The 18213-nt window shown below is 46.9% G+C and overlaps 1 protein-coding gene and 1 long non-coding RNA gene across 2 annotated transcripts in view; one reads left to right on the top strand and one right to left on the bottom strand.

Moving 5' to 3' along the window:
• PTPN18 (protein tyrosine phosphatase non-receptor type 18) overlaps positions 1–4857 on the top strand; it is a 68222-nt gene extending 63365 nt beyond the window's left edge. The window contains exons 14-15 of the mRNA XM_063936044.1: positions 2425–2499; positions 4220–4857. Coding sequence (XP_063792114.1) covers positions 2425–2499; positions 4220–4284 — 140 coding nt within the window. The 3' untranslated portion in view covers positions 4285–4857. The remainder of the gene's footprint in view (positions 1–2424; positions 2500–4219) is intronic.
• Positions 4858–9269: 4412 nt separating this feature from the next.
• Positions 9270–11559, bottom strand: LOC134948201 (uncharacterized). The gene is made up of 2 exons (XR_010182930.1): positions 11474–11559; positions 9270–9760 (listed from the first exon to the last, which is right to left on the bottom strand). It is a non-coding gene; the product is annotated as an uncharacterized LOC134948201 (long non-coding RNA).
• Positions 11560–18213: the final 6654 nt, after the last annotated feature.

Raw genomic sequence — 18213 nt, 5'->3', positions numbered from 1 at the left:
TTTTTGTGTGTGTGTGTTTGTAAGCTGCTACTAAGGGGCACAGCGACAGGGGGCACAACTACTGGGGGCATAGCTATAGGGGGCACAACTACTGGGGCAAATATACTGGAGGCACAGCTACTGGGGGCATAGCTACAGGGGGCAAATCAACTGGGGGCACAACTACTTGGGGCAAATCTACTGGGGGCACAGCTACTGGAGGCACAACTACTGGGGGCATAACTGTGGCCACGCCCCTCCCCGATGAAGCCACACCCCTATGTTTTACGTGTTTTACCACTGGGGGGGGGGGGGGGGGCGCAGTGAAAACTTTCGCACTGGGCTCCACAAGGTGTAGGACCGGCCCTGAGTAGACCAGTAGGAAAAGGTTGCACCTCCGCCATTGTGGTTCCTGGAACAATCCTATAATACATCATTAATACACCATGGCTCGACCAAAGAATGTGGATGTATCAGACACAGACCTTCCCGAAAGAGGGAACTTCAAAGAAGGGATGGCCAGTAGAAACCATCGATGGTCATCTACTGGCGGTGGATGTGTTTATCATCAATATGCTGAGATACAGATCATTTCCTGCAATCGATGGTGGCCGTGGACCTGCTGGGGTTTTTTTCACGCTTGCACTGCAGTGCAGAGCTACCAGGCTGGCAGTCAGTAGCCCGGTGCCATGTGGCCGCCACCAGCTCCGAGTCCTAAGGAACCATCGATGGTACGCCATTGCCTAGTTTCATACCATCGATGGTTCTGTCTGTATTTTCCATCGATGAAAGGCACACCAATGGCCATTCCTATTTATACTACTAAATCAGGGGGGGGGGGGGGGGGACTACAAGTGTGGTGCCCCCAGCCAAAGAGGTAGGCATCTCCAAGCTAGGCACACTGTAATAGGCAGGAAGCAGTGTGGGGAGCGCAGTGTCTCAGCTCAGTGTATTACCAGGGCTCTTCCTGGCTCACAGTCTCAGGGTAATAGTAATACATCAGTGTATTACAAACGTATGCCCCAGCAAGCCTTGGCCGCCTATGACTGCAGAAACATGCCGCTGCTTGTGGCTTCATCCCATATCTTTCCACCAGCCTTAGGGAGGCTGCAAAATATACGCTTGTGCGAGGGGTGGTCTTCAGTATGCCGACTATCGGGATCCCGGCGCACAGTATACGGTGCGAGAATGCACCTCCAGGGGGCTGGCACGTGCTGTTCGTGCACATGTATGACCCCAACCCGCCTCTCCGCCTGCAAGAAGCAGCACGTTCCATTACATTTCTGCACGCCCCTTATCTCTGGATCACAGGTGTTTTATATTGAATGAAATAGAATGACACAATCTCATTCCTTAGAAACGTGCAGATTTGGATTCCAGGGTTAATCACAGTGTAACCTCCTCCCGGGCGGTGACAGTGACACCTGCTGGTTATACAGTATATTACTAATAAAAAAAAAAAGATTTTCAAAATTCTGCATTAAAAAAAAAAAAAACATTTTATTTCATTTTAAAATGACAAACTGCAAATATGCTGAATCAGTTGTATGTGAATAATAGATTTGATATCTGCGGAAATGTTTCTAAAATACAGCGCAGCTTACTCTCCTGTCCTTTTTTACATTGATGATGAGAGCGGGCGACTTTGGGGGCGTCTGTATTACGTGTGTCACCTTTCTGTGTTTACATGGCTCTATCACACTGGTCAAAATGCACCCAGAGATTTAGGGGGTAATTCAGACCTGATCGCAGCAGCAAATTTGTAAGCAGTTGGGCAAAACCATGTGCACTGCAGGTGGGGCAGATGTAACATGTGCAGAGAGAGTTAGATTTGGGTGGGTTATTTTGTTTCTGTGCAGGGTAAATACTGGCTGCCTAATTTTTACACTGCAATTTAGATTTCAGTTTGAACACACCCCACCCAAATCTAACTCTCTCTGCACATGTGACATCTGCCCCACCTGCAGTGCACATGGTTTTGCCCAACTGCTTACAAATTTGCTGCTGCGATCAGGTCTGAATTAGGCCCTATAGAATTGCAACTAAAAGTCACGAAATGCGTTGCGTCATATAATGTGTAGGTTACACCCTGGTTTCTGCTGCTGCAGAGCGCTTGTTAAAATAAAGTCCATATATGAGACGAATCAAAGCTCTTCCAGAAAACATGGAATGCATGAAACTCTGCTGGCCACCGCCACCCCCAAATGCTAGCATCATGTCCGTCATGCAGCCTTTGGGGCTCTGCGAGTGACGTCCCAGGACCAGATTTGCACATACACAACTGCTGCGCGTGCACAGATCATTACACGTCGGTGATTTGTACGTAAATCTCTGAATCACGCCTAAAGTGACTTCCAATGATTGCAGACACCTGAATAGGTGAATAGGGCGAATGACCTCCAGGCTCTCTTACATGTCACTGCATCTTCTACGCTTTCATTGCAGCACAGTCTCCTGACGATTATGAATATGTGAATGACGCCACCAAGGGACCTGTGCCGGCCATTTCCGGGGGAATCGGTGAGTGCCGGGTACAGCGGGCTGGGAAACTGATTGGCTCCCTGGTTGCGGTATCAATGCTCTGTAATAGGTTAGAGATTTTGAGCCGTCATACTGCTCAGGGAGGATCCGAGTCTGCAAAACAAAAAGCCCGCAAGGATCTGGCCAAAGTTTTTATAAACCATCATTAAAAGTTAATATTGTACAAAGTGTCATTCTAACCGATCAGGGTAATGTTACTGTATACATCCGCATCCGCATGAGAAACCCCCCTTCCCCCAAAACATGTGCTGACTCAGTGTACCGGCGGATATCCGCATTGGGATTTAAGTGGCCTGCGTTGTAACCGCGTTGCTAGGGTAGCAAAGAGATAGATAGATAGATAGATAGATAGATAGATAGATAGATAGATAGATAGATAGATAGATAGATAGATAGATAGATCATTCATCTGATAGCCTTCAGTGATAAGCTTACCTGTAGTGAGGCCGCCAAGGGCGGCTGTCTCGTTTTTGGCGGCAGCAAAATGATGAGAATTCTTTTTTTTTTTTTTAAACCGTATTATACATCGTGTCGGCCTAATAACTACTCAGTGAGCCTGATTCATGTCTGTAAGTAAAGCAAAAAAGCAAGCAACTGGGAAAAACCACGCTGCACTGCAGGTGGGGCAGATGTAACGGCAGAGAAGGTTAGATTTAGGTGGGGTGCAGATGTAACATGTGCAGAGAGAGTTAGATTTGGGTGGGGTGTGTCTAAACTGAAATCTAAATTGCAGTGTTAAAAATAAAGTTATCTAACATTTGCGGGCTACATGCAAAAGCAGACAGTATTTACCCTGCACAGAAACAATATCAGTGTATTTGCTCCCCTTGCATGACAGCTTGGTTTGTTCCTGAAACATAGTTACTTGCTTTTTTTTGCGTTACTTGGGGTGCGTACACACTATGCAATATTGCACACAATCTGGCTGATATAGGGGGTCATTCCGAGTTGATCGCTCGCTAGATAGTTTTAGCAGCCGTGCAAACGCTATGCTGCCGCCCACTGGGGAGTGTATTTTAGATTTGCAGAAGTGTGAACGCTTGTGCAGCCGAGCTCTGCAAAAACAGTTTGTGCAGTTTCAGAGTAGCTCTGAACCTACTCAGTGCTTGCGATCACTTCAGCCTATTCGTGTCCGGATTTGACGTCATACACCCGCCCAGCCCCACCTGCGTTTTTACAAACACTCCCTGAAAACGGTCAGTTGACACCCAGAAACGCCCCCTTTCTGTCAATCTTCTTGCGGCCGTCAGTGCGACTGAAAACTTCGCTAGAACTTGAGCACAACCACAAAGAGCTTTGTACCCGTACGTTGCACGTGCGCATTGGGGGGCATACGCATGCGCAGAAATGCAATTTTTTTCACCAAAAATCGGCAGCGAGCGATCAACTCTGAATGACCCCCATTGTCCGGTTTGTTGCGGTATTCTATAGTGTGTATGCTCGATACAGGATACGATGCGTGCTCCCGCGGGTCTTATCCTGCATCGCACGTCGGACCTGCACGGTGGTCCGACGTGCGATATTGCTTACGAGGGCCATGCATCTTATGCACGTCGTTGTGATGTCTACACAGCCTAACAAACATGAATCGGACCCAACGAGCACAAATGTTCTGTGGCAGTGTGCATGATCTGAAAGCAACAAAACGAAAAAAAAGGACTTCAGTCTGAATATTGATTTCTCTGCTTAACCCCTGCAGGATTTAACTGTCGCATAGGCAAACCCAAGGGGCCTCGAGACCCCCCACCCGAGTGGAGCCGATAAACGGACCAGGCATATGATGTTTCCATAGTATTTGTGTCCGCCTGTGGCCTACACGTTACCCCTCACTGATCTCGCTGCGCAGCATCAGGAGTTGCAGAGAAACCTGCGCGCCGCTTCCTGTACTGTGACAGACCTCAGTATTCCAGGCCAAACATCAAAGGGATCATATTTAAAAGCAAAAATAATGGATTATGTAATTTATAAGCGTTAAAGGGCATTTGGTTATTGTACAGTATAATATGTCGCTGACACTTATGTCGTGATAACGTAGGCTGTGTGGTTTACATCTGTGTAACGCCTGCAGGGGGCATAACTAACATAATCCTCCCACTAGGGAGCAGATTTAATTAGCGGTGTGGATCTATATTCTGTGACACAGGGGAATGCGTGGGAGAGACTTTATCAAATTGTTATACAATGTTATTTTAATTTCTGTATTTTTCTAGGCAGCTCTGCAGCCGCTGTGGAACTGGAAAACTGGCAGGGAATTCTGAGACTTGTAGTTTCACAGTCGCCGGAGCATAATACATTGACAAATTGGTATCAATATTATATTAAAATATTATATCTGAATGATTTATAGGATGTGATTTATTTTAAGTAGTAAAAAGACTGTGGACTGACTCTTGAGTTTATGAGAATGGAAGTTCTTTGTAATGTAACATGGCAATGACATTATACAGTAACTGAATGACAGAATACATGTAGTAATGCGCTGCAGCCTTTATATGTGATAACAGAAGGGATTTCTGGAATTAATAGACCTCAATCCAAATAGCAATCGGAGGTAATAACGCGCACATGCAAAGGCCCCTGATTATCATAGAGGTAGATCGGGCCAACGAAAGCCACAGAAACCGTACATTTGATGATATAGGGGGTCATTCCGAGTTGTTCGCTCGCTGGCAGTTTTTAGCAGCCGTGCAAACGCTAAGCCGCCGCCCACTGGGAGTGTATTTTAGCTCAGCAGAAGTGCGAACGAAAGGATCGCAGAGCGGCGGCAAACTTTTTTTGTGCAGTTTTAGAGTAGCTCAAAACCTACTCAGCGCTTGCGATCACTGCAGACTGTTCAGTTCCTGTTTTGACGTCACGAACACGCCCTGAGTTCGCCCAGCCACGCCTGCGTTCTCCCAGCCACGCCTGCGTTTTTCCAAACACTCCCTGAAAACGGTCAGTTGACACCCAGAAACGCCCACTTCATGTAAATCACTCTGCGGCCAGCAGTGCGACGGAAAAGCTTCGCTAGACCTTGTGTGAAACTACATTGTTCGTTGCAGTTGTACGACGCACGTGCGCATTGCGCCGCATGCGCAGAAGTGCATTTTTCCCCCCTCATTGCTGCACAGCGAACGAATGCAGCTAGCGATCAACTCGGAATGACCCCCATAGGCCTGTATAGTGTAGCGCCATCTGGTGTCATTAGCAGAGTTACCCCCAGTAGATTTGGAAGTGCAGCAATTGAAATGGCCATATATAGATGAAGCATACTGGAAATCACATCAACAGATCAGGACCCTCTTTCAGTGTTGGCAGATTATCTTTCATGTCCATACACGGACAGATAATCTGTGATTGATCATTAGGTACATAGCCGGTCATTAAGATCTCTCCAGGCTTCCGCTGTCTGTCTTCCATGCCTCTTCTTTCTTCCTTAGACTTCAGGATCTCCTTCCTGCTCCCTCTCCACCGTTGAACAGAGACCCACCACCTTGCGCTGGCTAATAGCCTGCGTCAGGAGGCAGGGCAATGAGGCGGCAAGTCATGATTGACTCGCCGTGGCATCTTGGCTTCGTGTCATGGTGAGCCGCCATTGCCTCACTCATGACGCCATTTTTCAAATATGATGCTCTGATTGGCGGGGCATGATTCTGAAGAGATTCCAAACCCTGCCAATCAGAGCAGCACATTCAGGCCCGTCATTGGCCTCATGAGGCGGCAATGGGAAACCATTGCTGCTGGACCCACGACTGCCTCTGGACCCCGTTGCCTGGGTGGATTTGGGCTTGCCATCCTGCTCCATGGGAACCACACTTTGGTTCATTTCTACCCCCCTGTAGTAAATCCATAAGGTACCATCAGAGAGAGAAGGACGATCAATAACATTCTGCCCAAGAGAATATTTTTCTTTTCTCCACATATTAGGAGCGGGGACAATGGACAAGACTGCTGACATCAGCACAGTGGCCGCCTGTCTCTGGCAGATGGAAGACTAGCTCTTAGGACGGCCTGGGGGAATGCAACATCCTAGACAAATGGAGCAGCTACTCCCGGAGGAGTAAAAGGGTCTGCGACCGGATACGTAAGATCAAATAACCTGCAGACACTGGCTGAACACCTCTAGGACTAACATAAGCACACATTTTTATTTTCTCTTTGAAAGGTGTCGCAGGACAGTTCTTATTTTCCTGCTGCTGGCCGCTACAAGGCAGCCGTTTGCAGATCAACTGCGCATGCATACAGCTCGTAATGCGCAGGCGCAAGGCCAAACTGCGAACAAATCAGCAATTTTTTTGATCGCTAGGCGAACGCAGGTTGATTGACAGGAAGAGGACGTTTGGGGGGTGGTAACTGGCCGTTTTCTGGGAGTGTCAGGAAAAACGCAAGCGTTCCCAAGCGTTTTAAGGGCGGGTGTGTGACGTCAGCTCCGGCCCCGATCAGCCTGTTTGTATCGCACTGTAGGAGTAAGTCCTGGGCTGCGCACAGACTGGAAAAATCATTCGATGGTGAGTGAGTTGCGAACGGATTAGACTGAAAGCTCACTTGGGCCAGGTCCATCTTTAGAACTGACGCAGCACGGTGTGTAACTAGCTTTAGCGCCAGATAAAGAGGCATCGGACGAAGTGGCGTTCATTTTTTTGCCACTGCTTTCTTCCGACGGCCATGCTGCGCGACCGTAGTGTTTTGCTAAGAAGCTCGATGATTGATGAGCGTCCGATGGTTGCGTCTTCGCCGGTGTGCGGTTCAATGCAGATCCCGGCAGCTGCGACTTTTGTATATTTCCGCACAGCCACTGCGTACGGGATCACAGCTGCGACGCCATTTGTGTACATCACCGAATTGGGCCCTTTTTGGGCGGCGTTCAGCAATCGAAATGAAATAGATCGTACTCAGCAGTCGCTAAGTATTGAACACGTTCTGCAGGTCACTGACAACTGCAAAAATTTGCCAACAATAAATCTCGAGACATTGAAGCCTGTCCTTAGAAATCAGTGACCGGAGCCATCCGTGAGTTTTATGTCCCCAGCAGCGTTTTCTAGGGTAGACGTGTTTAATGTGCCGGGGCCTGAACTATTCTTAAAGAAGCATCTAGTTTAATGGTTTAGTTAACAGCAATCTTCCTGCCCCTCCCCCGAGAGGAACAAGCCCCATCTTGCCACCATCGTCTTCTTCTCTGGTCCAGCAATCTCTGCCTGGAGACCAGCCTCAGACAACGCACAACACACCAGACACGGACATGAGTTATTATACAGTGATATAAGACTGGGAAGGAAAATACGACATTAGCGTATAACAAAATACATATATGGTAAGAGAATCTAAAGTCATCTGATTGTATCTGTGTGCAGTTTGTGTGTTCTCCCCTGTTTGCGTGAGTTTCCTCCGAGTGCTCTGTCTCCTGCCATGAGCTACAAACATACTGGAAGGGTAATAACAAGAATATATGGGAAACAATAATAAATATATAAAAAAATTAATCAATTAATGAACGAACATATAATCACATTATTATGAGCACCAGCTAATAGCCGGAGTAACCGCCGTGTGCAGCACGGACAGCAGCTAGACGGCTGAACTGCGTATTAGACGCACGTCTGGTAGCCCCGAGGTTCATTGTGACGGTGAGCTGCTCCGATGTAGCGTGTCGGTCGTTCCTCACGCACCTTCCTAACCGACATTTACCTCACATCAATGACACGTGGTGCTCCACAGTTTCCACGTCGGTGATTCGCAATGGTGCCGTTTGACCAGTCACGATACACCTTCACCGCAGCAGCACGCAAACAGTTCACATACTGCGCTGTGTCAGAGATACCGCTGCCCTTGGCCCGAAAGCCGATAATCATCTCTTTTTACAACTCGGATAAATCGCCCCTTTTACCCATGACAGCAGCGAGTGATATGTGTGCAGACGGCCTATCGCACGCCTTAAACACCCACCAAGCCAGCGCACCGCGCATGACGTACTTCATGGGCTACGCGCTGCCGACATCACATACAGGAGGTGGTCATAATAATGTGACTCAATCGTGTATGTTTCACTAACATTATAAAGTAATTTCCTAGACCAAACTTATCACCCTGCAATGCCTGACTGACAGACACTGGTCCTGATTGGTGGACCGTAAGACACGTGGTACTTACACTGAAAAGTTTGGCACCTCGCCATAAAATGTGCAAGGTAGGTAGAAGGATTGGGCATGATTGAGCGGATCAGGATGGGCATTGCGTTATTTAGGGCATACCTCCCAACATAAGTGTCACTGAAGGTGCGCGCAAAAGTCCACCAAACTCCTCCCCTCTGTGCTCCTACAACTCCCCCACCGTGTGACACTGCAGAAAAACTCCACTTGGCTACCCAAAACGGGACAGTTAGGAGGTAAGATTAAAGGGTCCTACACACTGGGCGATGTTTTCAACCATCTATGTTATCAACCAACGTATCAATGGTCGATTTTACCTATACAGTGGACGATACTGATGGCCAATTTAGACGATATAAGAGTACAGACGTCGAAATTGACTGGTATGTTTTAACGATGATCGCGGGCACCCGCATCGTTCATCGTTGTAGCATACACACTGAACGATATGAACAATATCGTTCATATCTTTCAAGATATCGCCCGGAGTGTAGGCCCCTTCAGGGTGAGGCTTAATTTGCCTCTTTGTTCCCTAGGATGTAATTTGCACCAATGCAACATTGTCAGGCGCCACTTGTCAGCAGCTGCAACTAAACCAAGTTTATTGCAATCTCTGTCTATTCCTTGGATTATATTATCCTTTTATTCTGGGACCTGGAGTTGATCTATTTCTTGTGGTGAGTGGTCCGTTGTGTACAGTAATATGTATATCAAGTTACAGAGTGCAAAAAGAGGAGAAGACGACGAGGGCTGCATCGGATACTCAGGAGAGGTGACTGGATCGGATTCTCATCCTCTCTGCTCACTCCCATCTCAGAGACGGGCCATTGTGTCACGTGCAGTTGGTTAGTATTGGAAACCAGGGATATTGCTACGGTGGTCGCTTTCCGTGACTAGACAGTGGTGTGTTGTCCTGGTCAGGCTCTGCATAGAGGTCTCACAGTTACATGGCTGTTTGGTATTTCAGCGTAGCACCAGTATACAAGAAGCCTATTCAAGCGTCGCTTTATGTAGACAATGATTCACCAAGTGAGCGGGTGACATTCACATCAGAGATCCACCCCCTGTTGTTGACATGACTGCTTGCTGTCTTCATTCTCAGGGTTTTTCATTATCTGGGTGAGATATGGAAACAACGTTCCGCTTATGTTACGGCAAAAGTTTATGTAAAAATAAATATACACACTTTGAATTTTTTTACTATGGCCATATGCGAATGTAGAAAAATAATTATGAATATTTTTGTAAGTATTTTTGTTGCTGTGTTAACTTGTGGAAGTGTGCAATCTACGAGGGTGGCTCAGTGAGTAAGGTAACAAGACCTCTGGCGTGTGTCATGTTCTCTGTGTCAGTCTAATTGCCCGCCAGGCCAGAGCAGGTAGCCAAGCTCGTCCACCATGGATGACAATTTGTGCAGCCTGACCGGGCACCGAGTGATGTCCATCTCTTTGGACCACTGAAGAAGCACCTAGGTGAAAGACGATACGCAGCTGACGGTGAAGCTCAACAAGCCGCCATCTCCTGGCTACAGGCACTGGACACTGATTTCTTCTATGCCGGGATAAATACCTTGGTGTGCCGTACCCTTTGGAACAAATGGGGACTATGTGGAAAAATAATCTGTACCAAGGCCTTACTATAGATTAAATGTATATGTACAAGTTGAATAAATTTACGCAACGAGCAGTCTTGTTATCTTAGTGATTGGACCATCCTTGTGTATAATATATACAGGAGCGCTGATAACGACAGGGGGCCCCAGACATGTAACACTGAGCGATGTGTCTGTCGCGCTGTGATCACGCAGATCTTATATTACCAGGGGCGGAGTTATGTGAGAGACGTCTCCTTCCTCTGAGGATGGGGCTCATCCACATTAATCTGTGCGCCACATTGGCTTCTGAGAAAATAGACTCCCATGCCAAGCCAACATGGACTCACACCGACCGTATGCCGTAGAGGGATCTGAGTAGAGCTATATTATACAGCTATATATGGTTTGTGGCAGATGCATTTTCCCTTTAGTGTCACGGGGACCTCTGTCCCCCGCACTGGTTGTTTTGTCATACACTATATTAATGACATATCGTGTTGGGTGTAATTAATTACATTTGGGATCTATTTGTCAATAGGAAGGGAACCCTAATTCCATCTGCTCAATATATAACAAACCAGCAGCTGACTACGGCTGTAACTCGTCTACCTATGGGGAAGCTAAATAGCTCTGTTGCCATCTCAGTAACTGCCATAGAATGCAGTTAGCATCACAGTGACCGCCATATAATAGAGTACCAGTGACTGATATATAATACAGCGAACATCACAGTGACCACGATATAATACAGAGATTATCAGTGACCGCCATATAATGCAGAGAGCATCACAGTGACAGCTATATAATAGAGTATCAGTGACTGATATATATATAGAGAACATCACAGTGACTGCCATATAACACAGAGATTATCCATGCCCACCATATAACGCAGAGAACATCACAGTGACTGCCATATAATACAGAGTATCAGTGACTGATATATAATGCAGAGAACATCACAGTGACCGCCATATAATACAGAGATTATCAGTGACCGCCATATAATGCAGAGAGCATCGCAGTGACAGCTATATAATAGAGTATCAGTGACTGATATATATATAGAGAACATCACAGTGACTGCCATATAACAGAGATTATCCATGACTACTATATAATTCAGAGAACATCACAGTGACCGCCATATAATACATAGAGCATCAGTGACTGCCATACTATACAGAGAGCATCACAGTGACTACATCCATAGAGATGAAAACTAAATTCTTACTATATTCTGAAATCAGTATGAATTCAAGTTCAAGTCCTGGGATTTATTAGAGAATATGGGTCTATTACTGCTTCTTGGAAACTTCATTCTGAAAACAGAAATAATTATTGAGTTATACTCTACACTTATCCAATTACATTTTATAATAATACTTGTTTAGCCCCACAAGGTAGAAACCACATTGTGCAGAGCTCAGAAACAGTTTAATATTGTGTGAGATTAAAAGAGAATTACTCTCAAAATGCCCTTTTTATGTGTTTCACAACTAACCCTGTAATGACCAGAGGAGACATAAATCAGCGTTACCGCAGGTACACAGCAAATATTTCTATAACAGCTATTCATACAGAACACATACATTACACAGCGCTTTATAGAGCATATTCAGCTATTCACATCATCAGTCCCTGCCCCACTGGAGCTTACAGTCTATGTTCCCAACCACATGGACGCGCACACCTTAATCTGACCGTATGTTTTTGGAATGTGGCAGGAAACCCACACATACACATGGAGAACATACAAACTCCACACAGATAGGGCCTTGGTGGTAATTGCACCCAAGATCTCAGTACTGTGGTCCCTCCTTAAATCCTGTGGGTTCTTAATATCTGCAGGTAGCCCACAAAAAAAGTCAGATAAGGTTGGTCTGTGGCTGCACAGTTGGTGTAGTGGTTAGCATTACTACCTCAACCTGAGGTCATGATTTAAATTCCTGACCGAGTCACTATCTGTGTGGAGTTTGCATGTGACCCCACGTTGGGTTTCCTACAGGTGCTTCCTTACATGCTCCAAAAGCAAAATGGTCCGTGTGTCCATGTGATTGGAAATATAGATTTATAAGCTCCACTGGGGCAGAGACTGATGTGAGTGACCGAAACATCCATGTACAGCGCTGCGGAATATGTGTGCGCAATATAAAAACCTGCTAATAAATCAAATTCATTCTGCCAAGCGAGTCGTCTGCTTTCCCCGAACAGCGTATAGGACGTCCCGTAGTTCCTTATGGAATAAGGGGGATGATTCAGACCCGATCGCTGCTGTGTGTTTTCGTCCAGCGGGCAATCAGGTCTGTACTGCGCATGCCAGTATGCACACAATGCGCCGGACAACTGCACCGGGCATCGGTGCATAGCGACGGGAGGGTGCGAAAAAAGCGATCACACGGGCGATCGCAAGGTGACTGGTAGGAAGAGGCCGTTTGTGGGTGGCAACTGACCGTTTTCAGGGAGTGTCTGTGAAAACTCAGGCGGGACCAGGCATTTGGAAGGAGGATTCCTGACGTCGGCTCCGGCCCCTGATCGTCGCAGCGGCAGAGTACTGTAAGTCCTGGGCTGCACAGAGACTGCACAAACTCATGTAGGTGGCGACTACCTGATCGCAGGGATGCAAAAAACACACCCTAACGATCAGGTCTGAATTACCCCCAAGGTTTTCTTCTTTCAGTCATGAGCCAATGCTTCCATCTAGTGGATGATTTGTAGAATGCAGTTATGTTTCTTCCAGTTGTTTTATTTATGTGAATAAGACGCAGACTTTTAGGGAAAAAAGACGCTCTGTGACCTAAAGCACCAAGTGGGGGTTATTTGATGGAACTGAAGCCCCCGCATAAAAGGCACATCTGTACCCAGATTAGTGTTAGTAAATATTTCCTTATACCAATATATATTGTATATATAATTGGATATTGATAGAATTTATTAGTTTTGCCACATGTCCCCAAATTAAAACTGCTTTTATGCATATACTTCGTACAGATTATACATAGTGTATGGTTTGTATGTATATACATGTATTTTGTACTGTAATGTAAATGACGGAGGACAGAGCAGGCTAGGACTTGGTATATGTATGATGTATTTAGTGAATGAGTATAAAGGAGGATATATTAAGGGCCCCACACACTGGGCAATGTGTGCTGCCGATATGAACAATCTCGTTCAGTAATGAACAAGAAATTGTTCATATCTTTCAGTGTGTCGGCACCAACAATGAACGATGTGCGGCCCTGCGCTCGTTCATCATCAGTGCCGACTCGTTTATACCTGCAAGCCAATATGGACAATGTCGTCCATATTAGCGTGCAGGTCTATGGGCCGGGTGATGGAGGGAGTGAAGAAGCTTCACTCCCCCATCACACTCTCCCCCCCCCCCCCCCCACCACCGCCGGGTCGGGCACCGTGGCCAGTGTGTGGGGCCCATTGCACACTCCGACATGCTGTAACTGATACTGAGAATTAGCTACTATCCAGTAGCTAATACCATCATAATATAGGAGTGACTGATTAATGCAATGAGAGAGTAGTTACTAGAACTAATCCTGTGACCAGTATAGGGGCTCCCGTCAGCCATTTTCTTGTGGTCCTGGTCACGGGGGAGCATAAAATTGTAACTTATACAGAATGGAATTTTTTTCTCTCTATATAAAAATATTAGCTAATTCCTATCCTTATACCGGACCTGACTGCTTATGGCAAAATGTCCCTTATGCGGACAGGAATGACCTTACTTGCACCTATCACCTCTCTGTATGTACTATTAGTAACATCCCAGCCACCGTGCAGCCAGCCATTGTGACCCGCACAGGCACCATTGCGCTGTTGCTTACATGCAAAGCACCTGACCGTTACTAAGTTCTCAGTTCTAGGCAGAGGAGGAAGATGGAGGCCCGTGATGAACGGCGTGTGCAGGATTGCACCGAGGAGTGTGACAATGTTTTCAGTGACAAATTATCAATAGTGGATGAATCGTGGGAGATCACAGACCCCGACCCCGACATCCAGCGACTCTCTACAGAGTTCAACAATGATCTGTTCACAGGGAAATTAGATGGGGTCATGGGAACATGGAGTGAGCGGCAGAAGAGGTAAGTGTGGAGGTAAGTCTGACATATTCCTGCTGAGAAATAATGACACTATTTGTTACCATGTATTCATATAGCCCCAGCACCTTCCACTACACTACCAGTCATACTATAATAAGCCGCTCCTTACAGCACAGGTATTCATCTAGATGGTATGTACAATGCTTCATTCAGTCCAGACAGTGACCATATTAATGTTACGTTGTGTATATCGCCAGGGGCAACTGTTAGGTCTCTTACTGGCTGCAGTCAGACGTCACACTGTTACTAGCATGTGCACACGCTAATGACATGTAAATGGGATCTAAACTGGCGTGTTTACCTCTTATACAATTACCTTGGACTATGATTGTCAGTCATGTGTGATTTGTTCTCTCACCAGATGTGCCGGAAAGTGTTCCCATCCCAGACAGCACGGAGGACAGTGATTGGTCAGACTCTCCTGCAGCAGCTGTCCAGGAGAGACCCTGTGGAGGTAAGTGCTATGTGAGCGGGGTCAGACTCTCCAGCAGCAGCTGTCCAGGAGAGACCCTGTGGAGGTAAGTGCTATGTGAGCGGGGTCAGACTCTCCTGCAGCAGCTGTCCTGGAGAGACCCTGTGCAGGTAAGTGCTATGTGAGCGGGGTCAGACTCTCCTGCAGCAGCTGTCCAGGAGAGACCCTGTGGAGGTAAGTGCTATGTGAGCGGGGTCAGACTCTCCTGCAGCAGCTGTCCAGGAGAGACCCTGTGCAGGTAAGTGCTATGTGAGCGGGGTCAGACTCTCCTGCAGCAGCTGTCCAGGAGAGACCCTGTGCAGGTAAGTGCTATGTGAGCGGGGTCAGACTGTCCTGCAGCAGCTGTCCAGGAGAGACCCTGTGGAGGTAAGTACTATGTGAGCGGGGTCAGACTGTCCTGCAGCAGCTGTCCAGGAGAGACCCTGTGGAGGTAAGTGCTCTGTGAGCGGGGTCAGACTCTCCTGCAGCAGCTGTCCAGGAGAGACCCTGTGGAGGTAAGTGCTCTGTGAGCGGGGTCAGACTCTCCTGCAGCAGCTGTCCTGGAGAGACCCTGTGGAGGTAAGTACTATGTGAGCGGGGTCAGACTGTCCTGCAGCAGCTGTCCTGGATAGACCCTGTGGAGGTAAGTGCTATATGAGCGCTCACCCTATGCTAGAGAAATGTGTGACGGTGATGACGTCCATACACCTGAATGATCGGTTAGCCAGCGTTTGGTGGTGGCTTCAGGGGGAGATTTATCAAAGCTTAGAGATAAAGTGGAGAGAGATCAGGTACTAACTAGATATACAAGACAGGCCACCCCGTCCCATATAAATACCCCAACACATCTAAAATACGTCCCCCCAATCCAATAGACACACCCATCTTAATTGTTAAATACCCGCTGTGTATGGGTAAAGACTATAGTGCCCAGTGCACACTCCAATCCCCTTGTGAAAAACAAAACAAATATATCTTCTATATCTTAACAGAGGTCCAAGTACAATCACTGTATGATGCTTTCACTGAAATAAAACTCACTACTTTTCTTCAAGACTGGTAATTGCACCCCCTCATTCAACTTTATGGATTATGGCTAATAAACAGAAAATTATTTTTATATATATATATATATATATATATATATATATATATACACACACACACATACACACCACATGCTTTACCTATCTTGGGACGGGCAAACTAATTAGCAACATTCTGGCCATTAAAGTGGTAATTTTGCCAAATCAGGCCACTCCTGGTCAGCTCACTCCTCCCCTTACTCCTCTGGCCATGCCCTGTCAGCTCACTCCTCCCCCTGACTTCTCTTGTCACTTCCTGCCACGCCCCATATATGACGATCATCCTAACTAACTCCTGTGTATTACAGGAGTAAAAAGAGCACAACCTTCAGCCTGTGAAGCTGGAGAGGGGGATGCTAGAAGACCATCTAAAAGATCCAGGACATCTAATATATAATCTTCTCCACCATCAGAGGAAGCTGGACAGCAGACCGACACTCTGATTTTTGGTTCAAAGAAAAAGCACCTATAATAGGAGCGAAACGCGTGAGAACGCACTTTTTGGACCCTTATCCTGGAAATAGCCCTGCTGACAAAGATCCAAAGGAGCCACGAGGAGAGAAACCATTCACCGAAGCGAGCGGCTCGGTGATAGAGGATGTGACTCACAGTGCGTCTAAGACGGGAGATCTGTAAGCTACAGGCGCCAGCGGTGTGTCGGATCCCGCAGCCAGACTCTCATGATCTTAGGACTCTTCCTCTCTACTCGAATTGCCTCCTGAAGGCTGCATGTAAAGGTGTGTACACACTGGCCGATATATCGGCCGTTCTATTGAACGGCCGATATATTCGGGGTCCGTCGGCCAGTGTGTACGGGCGATATGCCTGTGAACTCTGTCATTCACAGACATATCGCGTCAGCCCCCGCAGCACAGCCGACGGCCAATATATCTACCAATATCTATCAATATCTACCAGCCGGCCGCCCGTACACATGCTGCGGCAGCTGATGGTGATTGATTGCTGAACTGGGCGGGCGTGTGTACACTCCCGCCCAGTTCATGACGTCAGTCCCCGATGGATCGGGCAGTGTGTATGCTCAACACACTGCCCGGTCCGTCCATAGATATATCTGCAGATCAATTGATCTGCAGATATACAGTGGGGCAAAAAAGTAATTGGACAGCCACCGATTATGCAAGTTGACCCACTTAAAAAGATGAGAGGGGTCTGTAATTTCCATCATAGGTACACTTCAACTGTGAGAGACAGAATCTGAAAAAGAAGACCCAGGATATCACATTGTGTGATTTTTAAACAATTTACTTATATATTCTTGTGGAAAATAAATATTTGGACACCTACCAAGCAGCAAGATTTCTGGCTCTCACAGACCTGTTACTTCTTCTTTAAGATGCTCTTCTATCCTTCACTCGTTACCTGTATTAATGGCACCTGTTTGAACTGGTTATCTGTATAAAAGACACCTGTTCACACCCTCAAACAGTCAGACTGCTACCTATCCACCATGGCCAAGACCAGAGAGCTGTCTAAGGACACCAGGGACAAAATTGTACAGCTGCACAAGGCTGGGATGAGCTACTCGACAATAGGCAAGCAGCTTGGTGAGAAGAGATCAACTGTTGGTAAATTATTAAAAAATGGAAGAAATACGAGATCACTGACAATCTCCCACGACCTGGGGCTCCATGCAAGATCTCACCTTGTGGGGTATCAATGATCTTGAGAATGGTGAGGAATCAGCCCAGAACTACATGGGGGGACCTGGTCAATGACCTCAAGAGAGCTGGGACCACAGTCACAAAGGTTACCATTAGTAACACACACTACGTCATGATTGAAAACCTGCAGCACCCGAAAGGTCCCCCTGCTTAAGCCAGCACATGTCCAGGCCCGTGTAATGTTTGCCAGTGACCATCTGGATGATCCAGAGGAGGATTGGGAGAATGTAATGTGGTCAGATGAGAGCAAAATCAAACTTTTTGGTATAAACTCCACTCGCCGTGTTTGGAGGGAGAAGAATGATGAATGGCATCCCAAGAACACCATACCCACTGTGAAGCATGGGGGTGGAAACATCATGCTTTGGGGCTGCTTTTCTGCAAAGGGGACAGGACGACTGATCCGTATTAAGGAGAGGATGAATGGGGCCATGTATCGTGAGATTTTGGGCAAAAACCTCCTTCCCTCAGTATGAGCACTGAAGATGGAACGTGGCTGGGTCTTCCAGCATGACAATGACCCCAAACACACCGCCCGGGCAACTAAGGAGTGGCTCCGTAAGAAGCATTTCAAGGTCCTGGAGTGGCCTAGCCAGTCTCCAGACCTCAACCCAATAGAAAATCTGTGGAGGGAGTTG

Source organism: Pseudophryne corroboree, chromosome 8, assembly GCF_028390025.1.
Source record: "Pseudophryne corroboree isolate aPseCor3 chromosome 8, aPseCor3.hap2, whole genome shotgun sequence".
Lineage (NCBI taxonomy): Eukaryota > Metazoa > Chordata > Amphibia > Anura > Myobatrachidae > Pseudophryne > Pseudophryne corroboree.
The sequence above is the reverse complement of the archived record's forward strand: the minus strand, read 5'-3'. Positions and strand labels throughout refer to the sequence as shown.